The sequence below is a fragment of the Notechis scutatus genome, chromosome 1 (genome assembly GCF_049901735.1).
Source record: "Notechis scutatus isolate UNSWTSFEM ecotype Mainland chromosome 1, rNotScu1.2, whole genome shotgun sequence".
NCBI classification, from domain to species: Eukaryota; Metazoa; Chordata; class Lepidosauria; order Squamata; family Elapidae; genus Notechis; species Notechis scutatus.
The window spans coordinates 314398433-314425257 of NC_142009.1; the positions used below are offsets into that span (position 1 = coordinate 314398433).

The following is a 26825-nucleotide window of genomic DNA, read 5'->3' on the forward strand; positions in this document are numbered from 1 at the left end:
GATAAATCCCAATGAGTTAAGTTCCTTCCTTCCAGTTAGGATCCTTGTCTTCCAGGACTGAGAGACCTCTGAGTGTTATCTGCCAAATATGTCTTGTTTTGGGGAGGGAGGGGCAGAAGAATCCTTTTTGGTTTTAAGTAACAAAAGCAACAGATCCAAGTGTAGGCATTTACAAATGAGTCTCACTGAGTTCAGTAAAGCGCGTGCTTAAGGCTGCAGTTCAATCTGAAGTTCCACTGAACTCAGACAAGTATACAAATTATTGCAATCATGGCGTGAATAAATCGAGCTGGTTTCTTTCCAAAGTAAACTCGCTCAAACTTTCAAACTTCTGCAAGTCCCAGTGGGTTAATTGAAACTCAGTACCGGCCTTGCAGCCTTAATCCGCTGATTAACACGTATCGTGTCTCTGGTGCAGCCTAAAGTTGCTCTCCCTACTCCATTGCTGCCGACACCGGCTCTCCATTCAGAAGTGCCCAACCTTAAGTACAGTTAATTCATTTGGAAATTCCAAAAGTTGGATCGTGCGCGCGCGCGTTTGAATGCCTCGCTTGCAAAGTGCAAAAACAAAATTGCCCACACAAACCAGCTTAAGATATCAGTTGTAATATTTTGTTTGGCAACAAGAGCGGAGGGAGGGGGGGAGAAACGAGAGCACGCAGCCAAATCAAAACGCGGCATAAAGCCTCCAGGTAGAGGTATTTCACATTTAGAGGAGGAAGTCGTGCCGAGCTTAAAGCCGAGGGAGAGGGAGGAGTTGATTGACGGTTTCTATAGAAACACCGGATCCTCCGCCCCCCTATAGGAGTCGACCAATCAGCGAGCCCTCCCGAATCCAGCCGACTGCTTCTGCTATTAAGAATATGTAGCAGGAGAGAGAAGCGCTGAGGAGTCACGTTGGGGAGGGAAAGAAGGAACGAAAGAACGAACGAAAAGGAGGGGAGAGGAGATCGGCTTGGGGGGGAGGGGAGAAGAAACTGCGATCCGTTTACACGAGCTTTGCTAGAACAAGCTGGCTTAATGGTTACTACGTGGCGGAGGGGAAACTTGATCAGTTAAAACGCCAGCCGGGTGGCGGTCCGGGAAGAGGAGGAGGAGGAGCGGCGGCGGCAGCAGCAGCAGGAGGGGGGTGTGAGCACTTTCCGAGGAGGGGGAGTGTAAAGGAAGGGGAAAAGGGGGGGAGAAAGCCGGGGGAGAAGCCCCTCCACCTAACACCAAACCCAGACCGGCGGGGTGGGGGGGGAGATGTCTTCTGTCTCTCCCACCACCGCGATTCCCAGCGTGGTGGCGACGATCAAGCAAGAAAACGTCCTGGAAATGTTCTGCGGCGGGACGACCGAGAAGGTAACCTCGGGCGGTTCGGCTCCCACGTCTGCACCGCCTTCTCGTCTTGCAGCGGCGGTGGCAGCAGCTCCTTTTGCTAGGAAGGAAAAAGCCAGGGAAGAGGAGGACGAGGAGGAGGAGGAGGAAGCAGCAGCAGCAGCAGCCGGTAGGGTTGCGGGTCAAGTTCTACTCCACTCGGAACTTTTGGTGCGGAATCCCGCCGCGTCTCCCTTGTCCTCGCCTTCGCCTCGGTCCTCGTCGTCGTCGTCTTCTTCCTCGCCCCAGGCTCTGCTCGCTTTCTCCCCGGACCACGTCGCTTGCGTCTGCGAGGCTTTGCAGCAAGGCGGGAACCTAGACCGCCTGGCCCGGTTCTTGTGGTCCCTGCCCCAGAGCGACCTGCTACGTGGCAACGAGAGCCTGCTGAAAGCCCGGGCGTTGGTGGCTTTCCACCAGGGACTCTACGCCGAGCTCTACGGGATTTTGGAAAGCCATAGCTTCGACGCCGCCAACCACCCTCTCCTGCAGGAACTCTGGTACAAGGCGCGCTACACCGAGGCGGAGAGGGCCCGCGGCCGACCCCTGGGCGCCGTCGACAAGTACCGCCTGCGCAGGAAGTTCCCGCTGCCCCGCACCATCTGGGACGGCGAGGAGACGGTCTACTGTTTTAAGGAGAAATCGCGCAATGCCCTCAAGGAGCTCTACAAGCAGAACCGCTACCCTTCCCCGGCCGAGAAGCGCAACTTGGCCAAGATCACCGGCCTCTCCCTCACGCAGGTCAGCAACTGGTTCAAAAACCGGCGGCAACGGGATCGCAACCCCGCGGAGCCGCAGTCCAAAAGGTGAGAGAGCCGCGTGTTCGCGGGAACGGCTTCCCCCCTACCCCCGGGAGCCTTTTAACTTCCACCAAAGTGGAGAGGCTGAGGAGTGGGGGGGGGGGGCATGGCGGGAAGCAGAGCAACTTATGTTTCTGGACATTCCCCTCGTAAATTCCTTCGAGAAAGGAAACTCGCTGCTCATGTTCAGGATCTCTCTTCAAATACGCTTTAAACAAATTATGCCCCCCCCCTCCGTGACAATGACTTTAGGCAGCAAACCGAAGGTTCAAAACAGAACAGAGTGTAAAATAACAGTAGCAATGTACTGTACGTAGGAGATCTAAAATCATTCCACTGCTAGATTAGACAAACCAACTTCGGGGGTCTGCTTAACTTCCAGGGGCAACCACCAAGCTTTAAGGCCTTACAAAAAGCCAACAGGATCTGAAATGGCCAGCAGAGTTAGCAGATAGAGTCATGTAGTGAGACTGGGCATGAGCCCCATCCTCTTCTGAGTTTAGTAAATTCCACACTTCCCTTCAGTTTACATCCCCTTCCATTGCTTCTGGTACCTTCCCTACCACTTGATTTCTGCGTTTCCTTGGAGGGATCATCCTCCTTTGCTGATGCCATCTCTTTCTCTGCCTTTTGGATTTCAAAGTGCTTCCTATATATTCTTGGTAAACCTCACAACATCCCTGCAGTGCAGGACATCTTTACGATCCTTCCTGTATTGTTGGATGGAGTACAAGCAGCACAATCCTGAAGGCTACTTATGGAATTTGGGGCCCTGGCAAAGGTTAAAAAAAAAAAAAACATGGCTCCAAGGAAGGCACCTGGTTTGCTTCTTATGCTGCTTTCCCAAACTGTGTCCTTGGGCCTCAATTCCTAGGCCTCCCAGCCACCATCCTTCTGCCCTGCTGCTTTCTAACCTCCCGCTCTGGCTTTGTTTCATTCCCACCAGAGCAATTTGCCTCAATCTAACACCTTGCCTCTTTCTTGCTCTTCCTGTTTCCCTCCCCTCTTGTCTGCCTTTCTCCCCTCTTCCCCCTCCCTTGCCCTCTGTCCTTGCCTGGCTTTCATTCCTAACAAACATGGCGCTTACCTTCAGCAGCCCCTTTCTTTCCAGTCTCCCACTCCCAGCAACCTTGGGCTTTTCTTCTCCACGTTTCTGCTTCTTACTTTCTGGATTCAAAGAAGGGATTGTTGACGGCAAACTAAAAGGTTGTTTGATCCTTTAGACATAATTTTCTCCCCATCTTCTCTCACAATGTGTCTCCAAGATATTCACCCCCTCCCCTCAATTTTCAGCTCTGGTTTCTTGTAATCTTTAAAAAAAAACTGTGCCTAAGGGCACAGCTTCCCCAGACTTTCTCAAATCTTCCTCTCCCTAATCCTCAAGCTTTCTTTGTAGCTCAGATCTTCTTGGGTCTAGTGCTTTTGTCCAAGATGTGCCCTCTTTCTGCAAAAATTAAACACTTTGTACCCACTGGTGCTTTGTTCCCAGCACCTCATTGCCATGCTCTGCAACATAGCCTTATTCCCTCCTGACCAGCCTAGTATTTTGGGTCCACCTTTGACAGAAGGAAGGCCTTTACTCTAGGTCTTCAGCCTATCTTCTCCTTAACAGAGGTGGAAAATTCTGTTTCTTCCTAGGAAGCTGCCTGTGTAGATCCAGCATCCGTTATATACTTCCCTTTAATTATATACTTCCCTTTTATTTATTTATTTATTTATTTATTTACATACATACATACACACACACACACACACACACACACACACACACACACACACACATTGTTTGTTTGTTTGTTTATTTATTTATTTATTTATTTATTTATTATATTTATACACACACACACACACACACACACATATATATAATATCCCATTCCTAGACCTATTTCTTTGTGCTTGGAGATTGTGAGGAAACTGTTTCCCCACTCATTTTGTTTGACAGTGTTAATTATTTCCCCAAGGTTTTATGTCGCCCAAGAAGGAAAAAAGTGAAATTTGAAGCTCATCGGCTGGGCTAGTAAGCTATCTCCCTCCCCTTCCCTTTTGGTTGGTGCCTTCTTTGCTCTTCTTGTTGTGAAACTTGATTCTGTGCTGATTTCGATCAGGTTTACGTCCTCAGAAGATGGGAATGAGGTCTTCCACAGTTTATGCTTCTAAGCAACCTGCCAGATGTCTTTTAGCTGGCTTCTCCACTGGAGCCAGAGTCCTCTGTGCCTGGAGTTTCACATCATGCTGAGCCATAACGAGGTTTGATAATTTATGGTGTTGCAGTGAATCCAGCAGTTGCGAATATGCAAAGCAGGATTTGATACAATTTGTTTGTTCAGTCTTCCTTTGCGGACTCTTACCTGTAGGTCTCTTTATTTTCCAACCAGATTTGTGGACATAATTCCTGATGCTGCCAAAATCCCTTCTGTAGCTCCAGGGAACTGCTTAGGGCCTTCCAAATGATAACCTTTTTAAAAGGGTTAGGGAAAAGTTGTCTGACAAGAAGTCACCCCAGATAGCCATCTGACTTGCAATAGCCAGGTGAGGTGACATGCCTCTACACAAGGTGCTTCCCTTCCCTCTTCCTTTTTAGAGGGACTGACTGAAGGCAGGAACAATTGCTGCCTCAAAGACCTCTGTTTTCAAGTAAGGGCACAATTGTGCTGATCTAGCCCCTTTGCGTCCTTGGAGCAAAGACATGAAATGCACAAATGGCAAGTCAGAAGTGAGGTCAGCAAACTCTAGCTAGGTGGAGGGTACCGAAGACATGTGGATGTTTGGACTTGCCACGGCTCCTAAAGAATAAAGGGGCTCAGGGAGGGGAGTGTATTGCGTTATGAGATAATTACCTTCTGGGCATTGCCAGGGCTTTTTCCTTTGGTGGGTAAAATGATTATTAAGATCCCAGATTTTTCCATTTTAAAAGCATCCTTGTTTGTTTTTTTCTCCTTTCCAAGCTTTCGGAAAGGAGCCATAAACCAGGGCTAAACTTTATTGTGTAGGCTATATTGTATTTTCTCTTTCTATAAACAGTTTCTTTGTTTAGTTAGGAGTTGTTTGACTCATAATAATTGCTTAAACAAAAATGCTTGCCATCCTGACCTATCCTTTATAATAACTCTTTTCCAAGGACATGCCAAGCCATCCACTTGATCAGTTGTCTTCCCCTTCTATTTCTATCAATATTGCCAAGCATGATTTTGTGTACTGAAGAAATTGTTAAAATTAAACTAAATTAAAATTAAATTCTGACTAGCATGGGTGACCCGGGGCACATGCGCGGGGGATGTGCATGCATTTTGGGTACTCAGTGCCAAAAAGGTTAGCCATCACTAGCAACGTGGCCCCACAAGTTTTTTATATTATTATGATTATGATTATTATCTCTTTTATTCATTAAACATGAAACTCAGTCAACTGAACATTTAAAAATGTATCACAAATATCATTGACTGGCGCTGATGATTGATACAGGTTGCTGCCAGCATCCTAGGTATCAACCAAGTATCTTCTTGGTACGGTATTAGTATTATTATCACCATTATATCATTATCATTATTATCATTGTATACATTAATTATATATTTTATATATGGCACAAAACAATTCTTCACTCAGTGCAGCTCAGGTAAGCCAAAAGGTTGGACACCTAAACTCTATAGCATCTATAAGTCCAATCAATTGACTAGTTCACTGACAGCTACACTGATTGTAATGATCACCAGCCAATAACTGTTAGCTTGTGCACCAGGTCAAAGACACACACTATTTTTTATGTAAAAGCATAATCTCTCTGGCTGTAGCTCTGAAATTTAAAAGAGTAAGCAGTTATCCCTGAAACATATAACCTTGGTTCATGCACTGGGCAAAGAAATTTTATTATTCTATCAAACCTTATCAGTTGTGATATGATCAGTTAACGTGATGGATAGACCAAGCTAATAATATTTTGCATTCATAAAATAGCAATGAAATCAGCTATGTAGTTCATAGTGTGGTTTTCTGAATCACGATATTTGACTACGGTACCACTGACTTGGGTTCAGATATTGTGAATCATAACCAATAAATTAGCAATTCTCAAAAGCTGAACCTCAAATTAAAACTGATATTTGTACATCATGCAAATTAACTGCTACATTTGTACCTGGCTTCATTAGTTGTATTGTGGATGTATTCAATAAGCTTTGTGGCTGGATGGGAAATTCAGCCTAGATTTCCCTGGTTTTATTTTGGAGGAGTTTGTATATTACAAGTGGCTAAAATAATGATTGGTTAGTTTTTGGCTTTATGTGTGTTGGAAATAAACCTGCATGACAAGTTGATAGTTCTGAGACTTCTTCAAACATAGACAGCTGGATTAATTTAAATTGTAGCTCACCTAACCATTGATTAATAAGTTGTATGAACATAGACACTCTAATCATGATAATTAACTGGCTCTTTTTCCCTTCCTTATAGAAATATGAACTGTTGTCCCTGTTCCTGTCTAAGAATAGACTGCTTTCAGCTGTTAGCAACATTCATGATATTATGAACTCTCTTGGAATATAATCAACTTCTCTCTTTTAAGAGAAGATAGCTACGTATTTTGCAGTGCATTAATTACTTATGGGTTAATTTTCGTATGTGTCTGGTGTGACCTTCCTTAAGTGCTTTCCAGAAAATAGGTGGCTTCTTGTAAATAAATGTGTTGATAAAATATCCTGAAAGAATTGCCCATTTGAGAGTAATCAAACAGAAACAACTAAATTCCTCTTTATTTGCAAGGCTCCGATCTGCTTTGGCTACAGTAATCTTTTTCTTCCACTCCCCTGCTGTGCTGTTTCTTCTTCCCTTGAGAAATACCCAGGATTGAAGGCAGCTAACACAATTTGGTCCTTCTCTCATAATGGTGGTAAATTCATCAGTTCAAGATGCCATTAGTAGACTGTTGTGCCTGAAACCAGCCACTGCCATTTGGGGCAACTTGATGGTCTGAATATTGCTTTACTCTACATCACTAGATGTCTATTGTGCTTATTACAAGATCTTCTCGGCTGCCATTTTCCTTTCCTTTTCCTACTCAAAAAAATAATAATAAGGCTGTGGCTTAATAGTAGAAGCGATTCCACTTAATAATAGAACATAATGCTAGTTCCAGATTCTACCTCGATCTCTCCTGATAGGCTGGGAAAGACCAGTGGTAGGATTCATATTTTTTTTTTACTACCAGTTCTGTGGGCATGGCTTGGTGGGCATGGTAGGGGAAGGATACTGTAAAATCTCCATTCAGAGGTGGTATTGGCTGGTTCTCCGAACTACTCAAAATTTCTGCTACCGGTTCTCCAGAACGGGTCAGAACCTGCTGAATATCATCTCTGGGAAAGACGTCTTTTCTTTCTCCCCTTGATCCGAGAACATGGGAAAGCCTAATGAAGCTGGCAGATGCAAAGTTGAGCAAAACAAAAAAAACTCTATCTCACAGATGTCTTTATTTCATATTATTTCCATTCCGCCTTTATTATAGTTTTATAAATAAGGCAGCGAAAATGCCTAATACTACTTTGTCCTCCTATTTTCCCCCCAACAACAACCCTGTGAGGTGAGTTGGGCTGAGAGAAGGAGGTTGGTCCAAAATTACCCAGCCAGCTTTCATGCCTAAGGCATGACTAGAATTCACAGTCTCCTGGTTTCGAGCCTGGGGCCTTAATCACTTGACCCAAATGACTCTTGGTCATGCTGAATTTACACAATTTGCCATTGAGAGTTGTGATGATCTGGTAGTTTTTAAAAATATCTTCTTGTAGTTCTTAAAGGGACCGGATCAAATCATTGATCTTATTGAAGAACTATTAGCTTGAATATCTGTGTTAAATGTCCATTTATAGAAATTCTCTACTAATGAATGGCAGATATTGCAGTATTGGTATCTTTTATGCAGTATCTTTCTAAAAGCACCTGGATAATGAGACAGAAGGCTGAGTGAAATGAATATTGTTGTACTGTATCCATGTGATATCTGAAAAAGACATAAGCACAAGTTGTGTGTGCTAGACACTCCTTTGCACAGGAACTAGAAGAACGGATAGATTTCACAATACTTGACTAGCATTGGAACCAATGCATTTAAAACTTCAGAATTTTTCTCCATATGGGCAAAAAATTCTCTGTCAACAAATAGAAATACATGTGTGGTTGGGCATTAAATGCATTGTGTTGCAATCCCTATCAATCTATTATTTCTTTTTCATACCATAAATCTTGATGAGGCAGAATTAATCATACAATTCCCTGAACAATAGGTAGGAGTGCTTTTGGAGGTGCGTGCTAATTTAAAAACTATACAAGCAAGAAATGCCTTTTTTATCATGGAATAGCAAGAGATGTATCCTAGCATTCTAAGAATATAAGAGTGACTTTAAATCTCACAAAATTAAAGAAGTAAAATTATCTAGTTTATTTATTTTTATGTATATTTAGAATTACTGTTTTTAATAGTTTTTGCCTATGTATTCAGAAAACAGAGAAACAGAGTTTTGCATATGCATTCAGGAAACAGAAAAGAATGAAACCAAGTTGTATTACTTTATTTATTCATTTGTACTGTAAAATTATTTTATCCTGAAAGGAAATTGAGTAATTGATATGTACCATTGGTCAATTTTCTCAGCTTTTTTTCCAGAGCTGAGGTTCCTATGCTGATCTGGGCTGTGGATTGTTTATAATTTATTCAACAAATCACTATCCAGTGAATTTTTGCAACTCATTAAGCCATAAGGCTTTTTGCAAATCAAAATTGCTGGTTTAACATAGCACACAATCAAAGCTAAACAAACCACAGTATGATTTATCATATCATGATTTATCAGATTAGGTTCACACATTGCTTGATTGTGTGACTAATCTAGTCTTGAGTTAGCCACATGTTGTAGGAATTCATCCATAGCTGATAATAAAGATAACTGCAACATACATTTTGTCAAGGTCTTTTTTAGTGAGGGAAAATGTCAGCTTATTCCTTCATGAAAATTGTCTAATGTAAAAAGCTGCAGTAATTAGAAACCTTTCAACACTGTTGAAGGAGTAATACGATGCTTTGTCTTTGAGGAAGATGCTGTAGAAACACATTAACAATGTTAATCTTTGCAGCTCTTTCTTTCCTATGTACATACAACCAAGTGGTCCACGTCTAATGTCTGAAGCTGATTATGAAAAAAGTCTTTCTTTTAAATACACCTATTATCTAAATAGTTTGGATATAATCCAGTCAAAGTTAAGTGCTTTCAGGTTTTTATAGACCTCAGTTGAGAGAGTTAGGTATGTCCTTAAATCATTCCTTAAATCAGTGGAACTTGCGAAGTACTTAAATTTGGCTGGCTAATCAAACAACATAAAAACCTGTTTTAATAGCCTTATAAGAATAGGAATCCTCACATACATTTCTGTGTAAACTTTTGAAACTAGAAGTATAAATAGCAATATCAAGCATGCTTGTATTTCATAATCATGATCTGTCTCCTTTGAAGCTATAGCATTATTTTATTCCTTGAGAATTCCCTTTCTTTAACTTTTGGTCCAGATAACCATTTGTTTTTACTTGGTTGTAAGCCAGCTAGAGTCACCTCTAGGTGAGATGGGTAACATAGAAATTTAATAAATAAATGTGTATTGAAATTTCATGGATATTCACACCAGTTGTATTTGCAAAGTTGTGGCTGCTACGCTGTTATTGTAGTCAGCCATGTCAGATGATTGTGATTGCCAACACTCTCTGCCCAGCTTCCCATAAACAAGATCAATGGGAAAGCCAGCTGGAAATCACTTTTGTTCTCACTGCTTATTTGCCCACCCATGGTCTATTTATCTGTTTAGGTAAATTCATTTTCTAGCATATATTTCATTAGATTTGCATTAACTATATTCTCCCGAAAATAGGATCCAGACATGTTTCAGTTTATGAAATTATTATAACTTGAATATAATACCTAGAGAAGTGCTTGCACAGATTCTGCACTATTTTAATTGAAATGTTTTATAACAAAGCATGTGGGAGGGACCTTGTTGCTCTAATGTGTCCAGAATAAAGCTTTACCCAACTTAAAGGAATCTTATTTGACCAGTTGTATGAATAAAGAGGATGACACTTTATTTCCTCATCTTTTAAATCCACCTAAATTTGTGACTGTGTTAAAGTTGACTGTAAAAAATATGATTTCTGTAATAGAGCTGCCAAAGTCTGGAGTGCCCTACCTGATTCAGTTGTCTCAGCTACAAATTTTCACAATTTCAGTCACAAATTGACTTCCATGGACCTTACTTCATACTTAAGTGGTCAGTAGAGGGGGTGTGCAATAATGTGCCTATTGTCCCTGTCATTGTATTTTTATTCTCTTGCTCTTGTTCTAGTTTTTGTTTGATAAATTCCAATAAATAAATAAAATAAATAGTGTGGGGAGGGACCATCTACATTATGAAATCCAACCACTTGCTTGGTTCAAGAATCCAACCATCTCTGACAAATGGGCAGTGTAACTTCTGCCCTTGAAAGGCTGGGCACCATTACTTTAGTGAGGATTTGGTTCAGCTGTATAACTGCTTCTAACGGTTGCATATTTTTTCCGATAGTCAATCACAGGTTGTCCTTCTATAATTTAAAACTATTTTTAATCTTGAACTCTGGAACAATAAAGAATAAGTCTTCCTGCCCGATGCGTGTCTTCATGTCCTGTTCGATGTTAGCAAAGCATGCCTAAATTGTTCACTCTCTGTCTTCATAAGCCTTTGTTTTTAATTCTCTGATCTTCTGGTTTCCTTTCTCTGAATTATGTAGTATTGATATCCAGAAGCGGACATAGTACTCAAGATAAAAAGTTTAATAGTTAATTTCAGGGTCCTGAATTATCCATGTTCCCTAAAAACCATGTACATTTTTTTGGTTCTTCTATAACAGTGATGGCGAACCTTTTGCATTCTTTTCTAATCTTAAGTACAATATATTATTGAATAAATTCCCCTTAAAGGATAGTTATTTTCTGCTGTAACAGAATATTTTGTTCTATAGAACCAATTGCATGACATACTGTGAATGACCATATTAGAAGTTTATAAAAAGCAAGGCAAGTATGATAAGTCTATGAGTTTACATGAAGAAAAAAATAGTAATATTTCCATGGCTTTAAAAAGGGTGGGGAATGATGAGAATCTTGGGAAGGAAGCCAATGACATCACCAAGAGGGTATGCTAAAAGGCGAACATGAAATTTGCTTTTCCCATAGTAATGGCCAATATATTCCTTGGGCTTTTCATCACAACCCCAAGAGATATTTCTTAGTCAATCCCTCACTCATACATTAGTAAATAAGAAAATGTAAGATTAGTGACTTGCTATGGCAATAATTGTACATGTTTGTGCTTGTGCCATTTTGATATCTGCTCCCCCAGTAAATTACATTTTGCTTTTTTGATCATGTGCATTGGATTGTTTGTTTTTTTGAAGCTCTTTGCAATCTTTTACTTTCTTTCTGCTTTTAAAACAAAACTTGTCATCCAAGCTACATTTTGCTTCCCTGAAACATATGATCTAGAACAGAAGTCTCCAACCTTGGCCACTTTAAGATGGGTGGACTTCAATTCCCAGAAGTAGCCAAGGTTGAAGACCCCTGATCTAGAAGAGCTCCAACATTTGTGGTCTGGTGGGACACTTGGAATTTTGAGGAATGTTGGGGATAGTAGATTTAAAGAATCATGTGTCAAATTTGGCTTCTAAACAGAGTAAGTCACTTTGCATACACCTGTGTGAATCTCTGTATAATATACTTACTGTACAGAATTCCACTATAAAGCTGCAATTCTGGGCACATGGAAGAACATGGAAATAATGCTTGCTTGCTTCTTTGTTTGTTTGTTTATTTCAGAATAGGCAGGCATGTCTCACCAAGTGGCAGTAGCTGATTGAAGTTGCCTGGGCTTGGAAGCTAAAGAGACTCAGACCTGATTAATATCATCAGGAAGCATCAGCATTGTAGGCTAGACTGGGAAGTAACAGAACATGCTGGCAGAAAGCATTTCCGTATTGTTGCTGAGAAAACCTACATGGATATTTGCATTTGGTCACTAATGATCAAACAAGTTGGAGTCTTTCTTTGCGTCAGAAATACATAGGATGGCAGTACCATGGTTGGGAAATTTTTATTTAGTTATTTTCTTCTTCTCATATTCAGCTTATATATGGAAAACTGGAATCTTCATAGAGACTAATCTAGTGCTTTCTTCTTTGATCTGTTAGTTTTCTGTGGATAGGATAATTGTTTCTCCCATCCATGAGAAAGGAATTCAGTAAAATTTTGGAATCCCCAAAAAAATATCACATTAATTCACTGTTGCTTCTCTCTTGATTTGTAGTGAGTCGGATGGTAATCCCAGCACAGAAGATGAATCCAGCAAAGGGCAAGAGGACTTGTCTCCACGTTCCCTTGCGAGCACCTCTGATGGTGGCACCAGCTTAAGCCTTCCTAGCCCAATGGAGCAAGTATATATGCAGCAACTTGGAAACTCCAAAATATCCTTAAGCTCTTCAGGAGTTTTACTGAATGGGAACCTAATGCCTCCCAATCCATCTGTTTTTCTTAATGGTACTTCTTTCATTCAGGGCCCCAATGGTCTCCTTCTCAATGGTCTCGGTGTGGGATCTTCTCAGGCAGTATCATCAAGTCCACTCAAAACATCACCCCATGCTTTGAGCAATGGAGTCTCCATGGGTGATATGTTAGTCCCTTCCTCAGAAGATGTGAAAGACTTCAAACTCCTCCAGACTTCTCTGTCCAATTCCATTGCGCCATCAACACCCACAACAACATACAGCCCCAATTCTGGGCCTGTGTCTTTCCCAGGCTTGACACCAAGCATGGAAGTAAAGAGGGAAGAAAGTGAAGAAGCAATAGCATCGCAAGACAGTGGCTCAGTAGTCACTTTTACCACTCCAATCCAAATCAACCAATATGGCGTTGTCCAAATCCCTAATTCAACAAACAGTGGCCAGTTACTTAATGGAGGCCTCAGTTTTTCTCCGATGCAGCTGCCCTCAGTATCAGCAGCAACTTCCCGAGGTAAAAACCCTTCACTATATTAAATTATTGCTTTTTGTTATGAAATTAAGAATGTTGGAGATATGTAATGGCTTAGACCAGGGGTGTCCAACCTTGGCAACTTTAAGACTTGTGGACTTCAACTCCCAGAATTCCTCAGCTGAGGAATGCTGGCTGAGGAATTCTGGGAGTTGAAGTCCACAAGTCTTAAAGTTGCCAAGGTTGGACACCCCTGGCTTAGACCCTAAGGTGGCCCCTTTGGGTAGAAAAGGAACCTTTCCGTGATCAGAAGACACTGACCTGGTGGAGACTGGTACTGATGGGAAAACACCCAAATCCAGCAAAACAGATTTTTAGATGGATGATGGAGAATTAATGAAAATTCAAACTTTCCCCGTAATCAGCATGCTTCAGTATCTTACGATCTACACTATTTATTTTTCTTTTGCCTATTTTGGCCGTAGGATTAGCTTTGTCTTTGAGTAGGGGGAGCCATACAGATTAACGTTCAGTCCTACTTAGCCGGCTGCTCTTGGGTGTGGCAGAAGATACTGTCCAAGAGAGTAAATTTTTGGTTTTAACAGATTTCATGTTTACGCTGGGTGTAGTTTCTATTTGGATGGCTTATCAAAACAAAAAAGCCCATTCTATTCAAAGTAGTTTGAATGATTCCGTTCAATGTTCGTTGTTTGCATTAGCTTATATAACACAAATCATTATTACCCAGGACATTAATTCATGCAAATGATATGAAGCCAAGTTTAACGTAATTCTCTTCCTCCTACAAACCTCCATTAAGTTGAGGTTTTACTGTATATTATTTGTTAAATGTACACTTCCACCAGTTTTTCTGTTCATATATTTAGCGCGCACTAACATTTTTATTTGTTTTAATAATTGGAAAACTGCATCTTATATATTTGAATTGTGTAATTACTGACAGATTCAATCTACTACATACTGTATATTCATATTTGGGAAGTGTGAATTTAATAGGGATACATTAAAATGTAAAGCAGATTAATTTACACAGTTATCACACATAATCCCTACAATTATGCATGGTGGGGCAGTATAATAATCCTTCCATTGCATGCCCATATTTGATCACAAAAGAGCTGGACAGGATCAGAGCTCATTAGTACTAGAAAATGAGATTATCTGATGAAAATTAGATTGGGAAATTTAAAAAAAATATATCCTGGAAGAAAGGACCGTAATCACTGACCACTTAGGTAATGTTGCCAAGAAAGTAACACAAGCATACTAGAGACAGACTGTAACTGCTAGGAGTAGTACCAGTAGTAGATTTTACTTTAATCCTTGGCAGATGAGATTTTAGCCAGAATGGTCTGGATAGCATACCAGTTTGCTATTACTATACAATACTATTTGGTAATGTTTCATTATTTTTCAGTGATCTTGCTTTTAGGTGAGTATAAAATAGCAATAGCACTTAGACTTACCGTGCTTTACAGCCCTCTTTACCGTGCTTTACAGCAGTTTACAGAGTCGGCATATTGCCCCCAACATTGTGGGGGTCCTCATTTTACTAACCCTGGAAGAATGGAAGACTGAATCAATCTTGAACTGTGTAGAATTGGAACTCCTGGAGTGAGCAGTGAGTTAGCCTACAGTACTGCATTCTAACCACTGCACTAACACATATTACTATATCTACTAATCATGACACAGAGATCCCTAGTTCAGGGGTCCCCAACCCCCAGTCTGGGCCATGGCATGCCAGCAACCACGCTTTGATGACCCGGGGCATGGTACAAAGGCAACACAGTCACATAAGTAAGAAAAGTCCCTTTAACTCCAACTTTGCCCCCAGTGTCCAGTTACCTTCAGCTGGAGAAAAAGCTCTCCCAAGAACAATCTTTAAATTAAGGAAATTCAGTCCAAAAACAAAGTACATATAAACTGTAAATAAAAATCCATACAAACCACGCTGCAGCAATTAACTGGACAAGGCAGGATAAGGAATTGCAGACTTCAAAGGCCAACAAAACACACACAGTTGGGAAGACACCAGGAACCCAGATAAGCCTCGACCATAAAAGATAACTCACAATTTGCTTCCCACGAGTTGCTGTGTGCAAACTCCCTTTTTAAACACTGTGTTCCCAGCTGCAGCTAATGAAGGGAATCAGGGCCCTTTCCTCCCCATAAAGCCATGCAACTCACGTTGCTCCTTTCTCCGTTCCTCCCTGCATGTCCTAGGATGAAGAGGGGGTGGGCCTGGACCTTCCTCTGAATTCCCTCTGCCTTGCTTTACCTTTCCCCTGCTCTGCCCAGCCAGACTTTGCCCTTCCCCAGTTTCTTCTACAGCCACCAGAGCCACACTCCCATTCCCTGTCAGCTGCTTGGCCTCCCCCTCGGAATCAGATTCCGACAGGGGCATGACACATGCCCAAACAAGCAAAGCCCCATCCACAGGATGCAGGCAACATGCAAGACCACGCCCCCTCCAGTCCACGGAAAAATTTTTCTCCATGGAACCGGTCCCTGGTGCTCAAGGTTGGGGGCCACTGCTCTAGTTGACATTAGCTCAATTTTCCTGAGCTTCTGTATCATTTAAATATTTGAGAGCCGGTCCAGGAAGTCACCAGGAATCAATGCTGACTCAAAGGCAAGTCATCCCTGGAGATGACTTTTAAGCTCTAATATTCCCTATGAACAGCTGAAGCACACTTGTGCATATGCAGTGAACATTTGCATTTATTCACTACTTTACATAATCCTGTGTTTGATACCGGTAATCATGGAGAAAGGTAAACTATGTACTATTAAGTCCAGTACTATCTCTCATAAATCTCACCAACCTCTTGTTTTCTGGAACTTCATTGAGATTTGCCTATGTTCATATTTATCTTCTCCCTTTATATATCATGGCTGACTCTTTATGAGCTCTGTACGCAATATCCAATATTGGCAGTATTTACTGCCCTATCCCATGTTGGTGAAGTAAGCCGTACACCTCTTGTCATACCTACATTTTTAATATATCACGAGAGCAGTGTTTGAGATGAAGATCCATGATTTTATTCTCTGCATCAGCTGTGATTTTAAGCTCCAATACTTTTGGCCAAGGTCAAAGCAATAACTGGATGGAAATGAAATCCCATATGTTGCTAGACCTTGAAAACATGACTAAGCAATTCCCATTTCACCACTGTAATTTGTAAAAAATATCTTGAAGGTATTCAGAAAAGGCAGTTTAACTCATTATCTGTGTGTTTATAGAACATAGAATTATAGGGCTCGAAGGGAACACGGAGGTCTTTTGGTCCAACGCCCTGCTCGAGGCAGGATTTGGACCTTGTGGCCTTCCAGAGACACTGAATTATTGCCCGCAGCAATTATGGGAATGAGAATTGAATTACAGTTCCAACCAATTCTCATAATTACTGGGAGCAATAATTCAACAATTAATCCTTAAGGCTGCCATAGTGATCCATAGACTTTGCACAAATAGACAAAAGCCTACTAGTATGGTTGACTTTTTTATTATCAATTTGCATTATGAACATTAGAATCAATTAGATCAATGGACTATATGTTCATTGATCAGGAACTACGTGGTTGGTTGCAGAGTTAGCTGGATATTTAGACTAGATGTGGCATTTTTGTCCTTCGCAAGGAGCTGGGATAGGCAAGTGTTGTTTAGTAATATTAAATGTATTGTTGCAGGATGTAAGTTCCAAGTAAAGCTTATAATTATTACTACTATTATTTATCCCACTGTGTGTGTGTCTGTGTGTGTGTATGTAGGACAACTCAAGGTGGCAAACAAGGTTGTGCTGAAAGAGAGCACCCTGGCCCAAAGTTATCCAGTCGGCTTTCTTGTCTAAGGGATGCCTAGAACTCAGAGACTTCTAGTTGCTAAACCAGCACCTTAACCACTACATTGACCTAGATTATATATAGGAAATCCAAAGGTCAGCTTCTACTAATGCTGATAGTTCAGCAGTAGGACACATGTTTTATATGCAAAAGGTCCTCTGGCCTCTTCAGCTAGAAGAATCATGAGGAAATCATGGGAAGGAGCTTTTTTGCTTGAAAGTTTGAAGAGTTTTTGCTGCTTGGAGTAGATTATATTACCTAGATCAGCATTTCTTAAGCTTGGGATATGTGGACTTCAACTACTAGAATTCCTAGCAAACAATGATAATTGACTATTTAATCTTGCTTCTATTGTAATAATGGAGAATTTGTTACCTGCTAAAGACATGTTGAGCTCCATTAATCCTCGTCTATTCCAGGTAGAGAAATGTAAGCCAGCAGGTGGGAGGAATGTAGGAAAGGCAACTTTTCTATCATTCCTGTTGAACTTGGAAAACAAATCAACTTATTTTAATTCTACAACTTTTTCCATATTTTTTATGATATGGAACAACTCTACTCCTTGATATCAGAGCTGCTATAATTACACAACTTTCATGGGATTATATTGTCCTTCACATTAAAGTTGCCAAGTTCGGAGACCTCTGGATTCAGATCTTAGCTTTTTTTAGTATTCCTTTATTAGAATAGAATTTGCATTCTGGTGTGTTGTCAAGGCTAATTTGACTGCAGTTCATATAATCCCAATGATTGTGTGTGTGTGCGTGCTTGTGTGTATAAATACTGGATACTTTTCATAATTCAAAAGACACATCAAAGGGTAAGAAAACAAATTTCTGAAATTGAATTAAGTATCACAATTTCATTATTCGCTGCTTTTGGCTCAAACCACCATAAATGGAAAACAATGCTTTTCATGTGGTGAGGAAGCTATCTGTTGCTCTTTACATTTTATGCAGTTTCAAGATAACACATGCTTGTTTATTAAATGTATATGCCAACAAATCCATATGGAGTCACGGTGGCATATAATAAATGAAACTTCAGTAGCAACAATGTCCATAAAATTACGGTCAACCATAATTATTAAAATAGCCGGTGGATGGGTCACACCTCAAAACGAAAAGCCACTTGAGGCTTAGAATGTTATACGAATAGCAAAATGTTTCCCCCTTTTAAGCAGAGATTGTTGGATGGAAGTTTTGTTTCAAAACCACAGGGAAAGATGAAAATTCAACTCTTAATTTAATTTTATACTGTCTCTTTAAAACTTTCTTTTGTTTTTATTTGTTTGTTCCTCCCCCACCACAGGTAGTCTTTCCATTAACCAAGGCACATCAAGCAATGGCACATTTACTACTGACTCTACGACCGCTGCCGCACAACAAGGGAAAGTGTTTTTTAGCTCCCTTGCTCCCAGCACTGTGGTGTACACCATCCCAAACACCAGCCAGGCAGTTGAGCCGGTGAAACAGGAAGGACTGGAAACAAGCCTGGTGTTTTCTCAAGTCATGCCCCTTGGTCAAAATGCCCAACTTCATGCTAGTCTACCTTCAGACAACTTACCCAATGGGGTCATGCAGCCAGGAGGAGCCTCTTCCTCCTTAGTTAACGTGACTATATCACATAACTTTTCCCTTGGACCACCTTCTCTTTTAAATGCAGAGGAACTCAACTCGGCCATTTCTGAGAGCCCACCAATGCAACCCCCCACAACAAGTGGACCGACTGTTGTTTCCATTAGTAATGCAAACTATGCAGCACTTCAGAACTGCTCCCTTATCAGCAGCCATGACCTGGTGTCCATTTCTCCAGTGCAGCCGGCACTAACAGGGATTGGTGGGGTAGCAAGCAATGACATTGGATCCCACTCCTCTTTGCAAGGACATCCTCATTTCACTCGAGAACAGCGGCTGATCCTGCAGTCGATTCCCACTCTAAAGGAAAACTTTTTATCCGATTCAGAAAACAGATCAGGAAGCAGTTCGGTGATGCTGGATTCCAAAACCAAATATGTTACTAGCAATATAGTTGATGCAATCTGTGAAGAACTGGGGACAGACAAGAAACAGCTGGCTAAACTCCAGACAGTACAGATGGAAGAAGATATGCAAGACTTGTAAAAAAAAAAAAAAACCTTACGATTAATAATCTTGTATTTGCATTTCAGTAGAAAAATCTCTTCCTTTGAAGGCTAGAAGCACAGCAGTGGGTTTTTTCCCCCTCTAGGCACAAAGAAAAATAAAAAATGCACAGTTGAAGAAGAAACCAGTTTACTAAAAGGAGGTCTTCACTAAGAATACAGAATTGCCATGCAATGTTTGCATGAATGCTCACTTTTGTTAAGCCTGATCAAAAGGAATTGTACATGGCTGGAAGGGAAATGCCAGTCAAATATGAGATGGTTTGGCTTACCCAAGTAGCTTCTTTGGACAGGGAGAGCATCAAGGTAATTTCAGAATGTTTATTAACCGATAGCTATCGGTTAGGAGCAAGATTATCTTTTTAAAAATACTGGAACTAAAAGAGAAAATACATATTGTTTTTTTTTGGGTCTAGATTCAATTTTACTTATAGATAGACGGTGGGCGTTAAGAAAGTGGTATTTCAGTTTTCAACTTTAAAGGAGTACTTTAGATAATACCTCACAAGCTACTGTTACCTTCTTTTGCAAGCACAATTGCAAATACTCTCTTTGGGGTGTGTGTGTGTGTGTGTGTTGTTAAAAGTTTTCCATCAGAATATCAATGTTCTGCACTCTCAATTTTTATAGTTTTGGAAAAGGTGCAAGTTTTCTTTGTCTTGTTTGAATCGGTGGGGGAAGGGAAGAAAACATTTTGCCACTTGAAATTATGCAACCTAGAATCCTTCGCTCTGCCACCTATGTAAATATTATTTTAATTGTGCTAATGAGAATTGTTTTTATTAGTAGGATGATTCTATTTATAATCATTGGTGTCCATTTTATCATTTTGAGATATGATGAGCAGTTTAATTTATTTTTTTCTTTCTGTATTTTTGAACAGGAAATTATTTCTGCCTATTTTTAAAAAAAATATTTTCCTGATAAAGCTTCATTAATGGATTTTCTTTCTTTCTTTTTTTGGACTAGTCTTGTATTTGAACAAATACAGTTATAGGCTTTGGAACAAACACTTCTGTTTTAATTTTAGATAATTTTACAAACTTTGAGGCTGCCTGCTGCTTGTTTTTGTTTTTTTTTAAATCCTATGTGCCTTTATTCCTAGTGGCCTTGAATCAGGGGTCCCCAAACTTGGCAACTTTAAGACTTGTGGACTTCAACTTCTTATGGGAGTTGAAGTCCACAAGTCTTAAAGTTGCCAAGTTTGGAGACCTCTGCCTTAAATCTTTGTTCTAACCAGCACAGCTGTCAAGCAGTGAAAAGAATCTGCCTAGAACAGTGGTAAATTCCTCCTTGCTGGAGGTTTTCAAACAGGTTAGTTATCCTACAAGGATGATTTAATTGAATCCTGTACTGAAGGGAGGGTTGGACTAGATCAGGGGTATCAAACTCATGTTGTCATGGTGGCATCGTGATGTATCGGGACTTTCCTCCCCTTTGCTAAACTGGGCATGGGTGTGGCCTGTGTGTGGCACATCTGGCCCATAGGCTGGGAGTTTGACAGCCCTGGATCCAGAAGGTCCTTCCACCTCATATATTCTATGATTCATCAACATAGGAAAAGAGAAGTCTATCTGGCAACAATCAAAACAGTGGTCCTAATTCCTTTGCATATGCAAGATCCCCTTGAAAACTCCATTGCTCTGATAAATAAAGGATGAGAGATTTCCATAACAGTAGATGTGAAATAAATACAGGATACCTCTGACAGATGGTATGTTGCTTATAAATATTCAAAGTATTTTCCCTTCTTCCTCCGTATTCCATCCCCAACTTGTTGATTTGCAGTGGTTGGCAAAGAGAGCTTATGCCGTCATTCACTCCGCCTTTCTGCATGTTGGAATGTGCATGCAGGTCTACAAAAAGATGACTGCAATATACCAAACTCAAATACCTTGCTTCATCACTTTAAAGGTAGTAAGAACCCTTGAGAATCTTTTCTTTTGGGGAAATGATTAAAAGAATCACAGATGTATGAAATATCAGAAGAAATGCTAAATCCTTCTGTATCGCTAGAAGTTAAATTTCAGATAAAACAATACTGGTAGTATTTTAAAGTATTGGATTTGGATAAACATCAGTGATACAACTGAATATAGGAATCTCCTCCAACAGAGTGCTTTTTATGATTGTGGTCATGCATGAAAGCATTCTCCTAATCTTATTTCTAACTTGTCTCTTTTTTGCAATATACCAAAGACGAGGATAACAGATAATCAGAGTTGGAAGGGACCTTGTAGGTCATCTAGTCCAAGCCCCCGCCCAAGCGGGAGACCCTACACCATTTCTGACAAATGGCAGTCCAATCTCTTCTTGAAAGTCTCAAGTGATGAAGCTCCCACAACTTCCGAGGGCAAGCTGTTCCATTGGTTGATTGTTCTCACTGTCAGAAAGTTTCTCCTTATTTCCAGGTTAAATCTCTCCTTGTTCAGTTTCCATCCATTATTCCTTGTCTGGCCTACAGGCACTTTAGAAAATAGCTTGACCCTCGTCTCTCTGTGGCAGCCCCTCAAATATTGGAAGACTGCTATCTGCCCTGGATGATCTGGTCAAATTATCTCAAGAACCTCTGCAGAAATAGAACATGTCAGCAGTTGCTGCCTGTGCTGCAATTGTTATTAAATGATTAAAGTGGAGTGGAGAAACACATATTTGGAACATTATTTGTAAACAATTGTACGCTTAGGAAAAACAAGTACTTTCCAAATCCACCATACAGCAAGAACCCAAAGGATAACAAGCTATTTGTTTTAAGTCAAGATTCTTCTTCCCTCTTGTTTGATTTAATGAGGTGAAAAAGATTGTCTTACTAGCTTTTAACTATCTGCCTGGATTGCCAGTTAGTGCAATTCCCGTCAATTGAAAAATCTTACCAAAGTCTGATAGAATGTGCATATAGTAGAAGGAAGCTTTTGATGTATGAATGAGAACCCACAATGCAGTTGTCTTCTTGGGGTGTTCAATATAGACATCTTACTTGGATCTCTCATGTTTATTGCTTTTCCTGCACATAGAAAAAAATGGGTTTCATAGCTAGTTTTTTATTTGGCAGAAAAATTGCTTTCCTATCAATATCTAGTTTTCAAACATAAAATGGTGTAATGTACAAGAAGCTGTATCACAGGATTCTGCTGCATCTGTAAGTGCTTTGTTTAAGTTGCTGAAATGTAGACGTCCATCTTAAATGAATAAAATAGTACGTTAAGTGGTTGCACCCAAGACTCTCCTGACTCTGGAGAAAACCATCTCTGGCTATTTTCATCTGAGAGAATAGCTGCAAAAGCGGTGTGTGTGTGTGTTATAGTAGTTTTAATTACTCCAATCAGTAGTATTCCTACTACCAGAGAGAGGCTGAGCCAGGTAGTTAATTGATCATCACTTCTGAGAGGAGTAAGTTGTCCTGTATTCGATCTAAATTAATGCAATTTTGTAATTTCAGTAAACTTGTAAGAACAGTATCAAACTTGTCCGGTTTGGTAGTGTACTGTAAGTTTATTCTATTTAGAGTTATTTCTCTAGTAATATAGAAAACTGTTTAGTAGAATTGTGGAAATCATATGCCTGTAATTCAGAAAGATTATCCTTTCCACTTTAGCAGCGCTTCCTATTCAGAAATCGGTACAGCTTCCCAAGATGTAAAAGAATCTGTTTAAAGAAAAATAAAACTTATGAATTGCTGATTCCCATAACCATTTTTAAAATGGGAAAATGCATTAGGTAGCAGGCCCCTTCACTGTGCAAAATGGGCGGGGGGGAGGAAAATTGCCCACAAGATGGATTTTTCATCTCAGAAATCCGTATGCACTTTCCAATTGCCATGAATGCATCCTAGAAACTATGATTTAAAAAAAAAAAACCCAAACAGATTTGGAATTCCCAACTTGAAATAATTGTCTTGAAAAAACAGAAGATTCCGTTTCAAGACTTCCAACAAGTCTTCCAACAAGTCTGGAAGTTTTTAAAGAGATGTTGGATAACCATTTGTCTGAAGTGGTGTAAGGTTTCCTGCCTAGGCAGGGGGTTAGACTAGAAGACCTCCAAGGTCCCTTCCAACTCTGTTATTCTATTCTAATATTGAGAAGACCACTAAGGTCCTCTCCAAATGTGGCATTCCCACCACAATTCTACCTACCTATGTGGTCGCATGCAGCTGCCAATACTGTTGGGTCGAAGAACTTATGGTTCAGCAGTGGCACTGCAGATATACTTGCCTTAGCCCAGCTCTCTTCCTTTCCTACCTGAGGTTAAAAAGACATCAGGCCACAGCATTGTTTCCCTGTCTTTTTAACATGAGGAGGGAACAACTGTGCAATCACTCTTCATGGTAATTGGTCATTTTAAAAGAAACAACTTATGAACACATGACACATGAACATTTTAAAAGAAACAACTTATGAATACTTGTGACGTTAGGAAACTAGTCAAAGAGTAAGTTTCTGCATTCCCCAGTTACTTAGCTGAAGGGGATACAAGAGCTGTTCAACCAAAAAAATCATAGAGCTCTATGAAACGGTTTGTGATAGTTTGGAGGTGATCATGATGGCTGTGCAGAAAGGCTCTGTGGTAAATGATAAATGTCTGGGTTTCAACCATGCATGCTACTTTGTTCCAGGCTGAACACTAAATCATTTTGACCGCTTTTTATAGTTACGGCTGGATTTCTGTTTGCAACAATTATGTATCCAAAAATGAGCACTCCGTCATCTAAACCAGTGGTTCCCAACCTTTTCTTCACTTTAAATACCTTTTGTGGCCATGGATCCCCAATTCCTGATTTAAATCATAACATTTCTTCAAACCCTTTTGGACCCCCTGTGACAATATTACGGCCCCCAGGGGTTTGTGGACTATAGGTTGAGAACCACTGATCTAAACAGTTAGAAAATCCATTCATTCTTTTTACATATTACATCTATACTATATGAGAAAGTGGAAGGAATTGGGTGACATGACAAAAATTGAGCTTTTAATCATATTTTGTTCCAAATTTTCTCCAGTATAAGTTGACTTATATGAATACTGATTAATGTTGAGATATTTGCAATAATGCAATTTTATCTGGATTCCATTAATTAAAATCTAGATATTTTTATTAGTGTATCGTATTAAAATATATTTTAATTCCCATTCAAGCTACAATCCCATACAATGTCATGGTCATCAAAAATTATTTGGAAGAAGCGTTTCACAATTCACACGAGCATAGCGGATCTCGGCTATTCATTTAAAGCAGTCTTATCTCTTTTCCAGCCTTCCAGGTAAGGCTGAATAAAAGATGACACTTTTTAAGGAGTGAAAACTTATTGGGACACCTAAATAGTCACAACATTTTGTCAGGCTTGTATTGACACCGAAAACAGTTGAGTTGCTTTATAGTGTAATTTATTTTCTCTGTTATATTTTGCCCAAATGAAAAAGAAAAATTGAAAAATATAGCATTCTGCAGCAAAGATATCGATAAGAGTTAGAAAGGAGCCATTTGGATCATTAATTCCAATCCTATGTTTAGTACAGCGACCCAGATTAAAATATCCCTAATAAATTCAGCCTCTGCTTTAACTAATCTTTCCTTGGTAATGGGAATCAATATTTTTCCTACTATGAAAACAGAATGCAAGTTTAACATGTTCAGTACATTGCTCGTTCCCTGATCTTCCTTAGTGCCTTCCTCTTTTATCTAAATCCTTTATAAAGTGTGGTGCCCAGAACTGGAGAACATTATTTAAGATGTTGCTTGACCAATGCAAAATAAAGAAAGTCAGCTCTTAATTTGGAAACTTTCTTCTTTTGATTCAGCCTATAAGGGTCTTTTGTCTTCTTTGCAGTAATATCAGACAATCGTCTCATAGTGTTTCTTATCAATTATAATCCAAGGGATTTTTTTCCCCCATAAATAATATTGCCAATACTACATATTTGATTTCTGCTTTGTCTTTGCTTCTGTTACATTTCATTCTTTGTTTTCAACCCGTTTCTCTAACTTCTTCAGATTATTTTGAAATTTAGGTGTGTGCTTTTTGGAGAATATTAGCTTTTTTCTACAACCTACTGTTGTGTCACCCACAAATTTAACAAGCACCACCATGTCATCATCCAAGTCATCCATAAAAGTATTGAACAGTTGTGGGCCCAGTGTGAAGCTTGTGAAGTCCTACTCAGCTCCTTTCAGTTTAATGTGGTTTGCTAGTGAAGAATGTTAAGTTATCCTTTGATCATTATGTATATCACATAGTAACCAGCCTTCAGTAAATGGCTATTGTCCAACTTACTACAAGTAAGCAAAGATCTGTTTGTGGGAGGAATAAAGCAGACTTTCTCTGCTGTTATCAGGGGAATGCATGTTACTAGAGGTAGTGAAGGTTTTGAACTATGCCTAAGCTGTTTCTGCAGTTCATCACTCAGCAGTCATATCTTAAAAGGATAGATTGACATGTTTTCTAAATTTCTTGTAATATTTTAATAACTTAATTTTATACTTCTCAACGTAATCAAGAAAGAAAAGCATGTGAATATTTCAGTCAGCTTGAACTGTGTTTGTTTGTTGCCCACAATTGTACGCCTGGAACGAAACTTATTTTGGTAAATCAATATGGTTTTGATTGTGCCTTATGACAAAAGAAGAAAATTACATGGAATGTACATGTTAGGAGGCAAGCGTGTTGCTGTACTGTTCAGGAATGATGCATTGCATTTCTGGAGAGATGTTGTGCTTTGCTCCCAAACCAAAGAGATTGGAAAATATGTATGTATGTTGTACTGAATAGAGCAGTGTATTTCAGCCTTTGCAACTTTAAGATGTGGCTAGGAGTTGAAGAACACATATCTTCAAGTTGTCACAGTTGAGAAACATTGATGTAGAGGTTTGTGCCTGGAAAATTGTTTTTGTTTGTTTGTATTCTGAAATGTGAACTTATTTTTCTAAACAATATATACTGAATAAACTTTATATTTATAAATGGCTTGTGTTGCTATTTTCCACGGTAAAGCAGGACACCTTAAAGATGCTCTTTGCAGGATCAACTTATACAACAGTTTCTTCTGAGAAAAATGAGCAAGAGAAATTGTTCACCAAAAATGTTTTTATTTGTCCACTGTTCTGCAGAACAGTGTTCTGGATATCAAAAGTTATTAAATCATTTATTGCAGCATTTTTAACTGTTCTTATAGAAACACTTCTGTAGCAGTTATCTACTACAAAATTCTAATATATTCTTCCGAGTTCCAATCTATACATGTCTAAAAACAGGCAACTTCAAAAAAGAAATCAAAGATCTTGTAAGTTGGAAAACAATTCATTTTCTCTGAGAAATGTACAAAGTACTAATGTAGTACAGAACAATCTGACAGGAAAAGTTTCCAGTATTTTTTTTAATTAAGGAATCTCTAATTTTTAAGAAATCATGGAGCACTCTGGCTCATAGATTGAAAGCTGTTATTTTCATTTAAGTTGAGTGACAAATAAAATATCATACAAATCTCCCATAACAACTATTTCTTTCTCTGTGTGTCAAATATGAAGCAGTTTGGGTTTTTTTACAGAATGGATGGATTGTGCAGAACTTCATGGGTGATTTAGTCGAGCCTCCCATTTGCTGGGATCGACTAAATCAGGGATCTAAC

General features: G+C 39.7%; 1 protein-coding gene across 1 annotated transcript; it reads left to right on the plus strand.

Moving 5' to 3' along the window:
• Positions 1–592: 592 nt before the first annotated feature.
• On the plus strand, positions 593–20326 carry SIX4 (SIX homeobox 4). Its single transcript, XM_026670169.2, has 3 exons — positions 593–2162; positions 12531–13234; positions 18374–20326. Exons 1-3 carry the CDS (start codon positions 1246–1248, stop codon positions 19183–19185), a joined length of 2433 nt encoding a protein of 810 aa, XP_026525954.1. The 5' UTR covers positions 593–1245; the 3' UTR covers positions 19186–20326.
• Positions 20327–26825: the final 6499 nt, after the last annotated feature.

Bases quoted from the DNA above. Each gene is read 5' to 3' on its own strand.
- SIX4 (XM_026670169.2), top strand. From the start codon at position 1,246: ATGTCTTCTGTCTCTCCCACCACCGCGATTCCCAGCGTGGTGGCGACG. The intron at 2,163-12,530 runs GTGAGAGAGCCG...CTTGATTTGTAG, and splicing joins GCGGAGCCGCAGTCCAAAAG to TGAGTCGGATGGTAATCCCA. The intron at 13,235-18,373 runs GTAAAAACCCTT...CCCCCACCACAG, and splicing joins ATCAGCAGCAACTTCCCGAG to GTAGTCTTTCCATTAACCAA.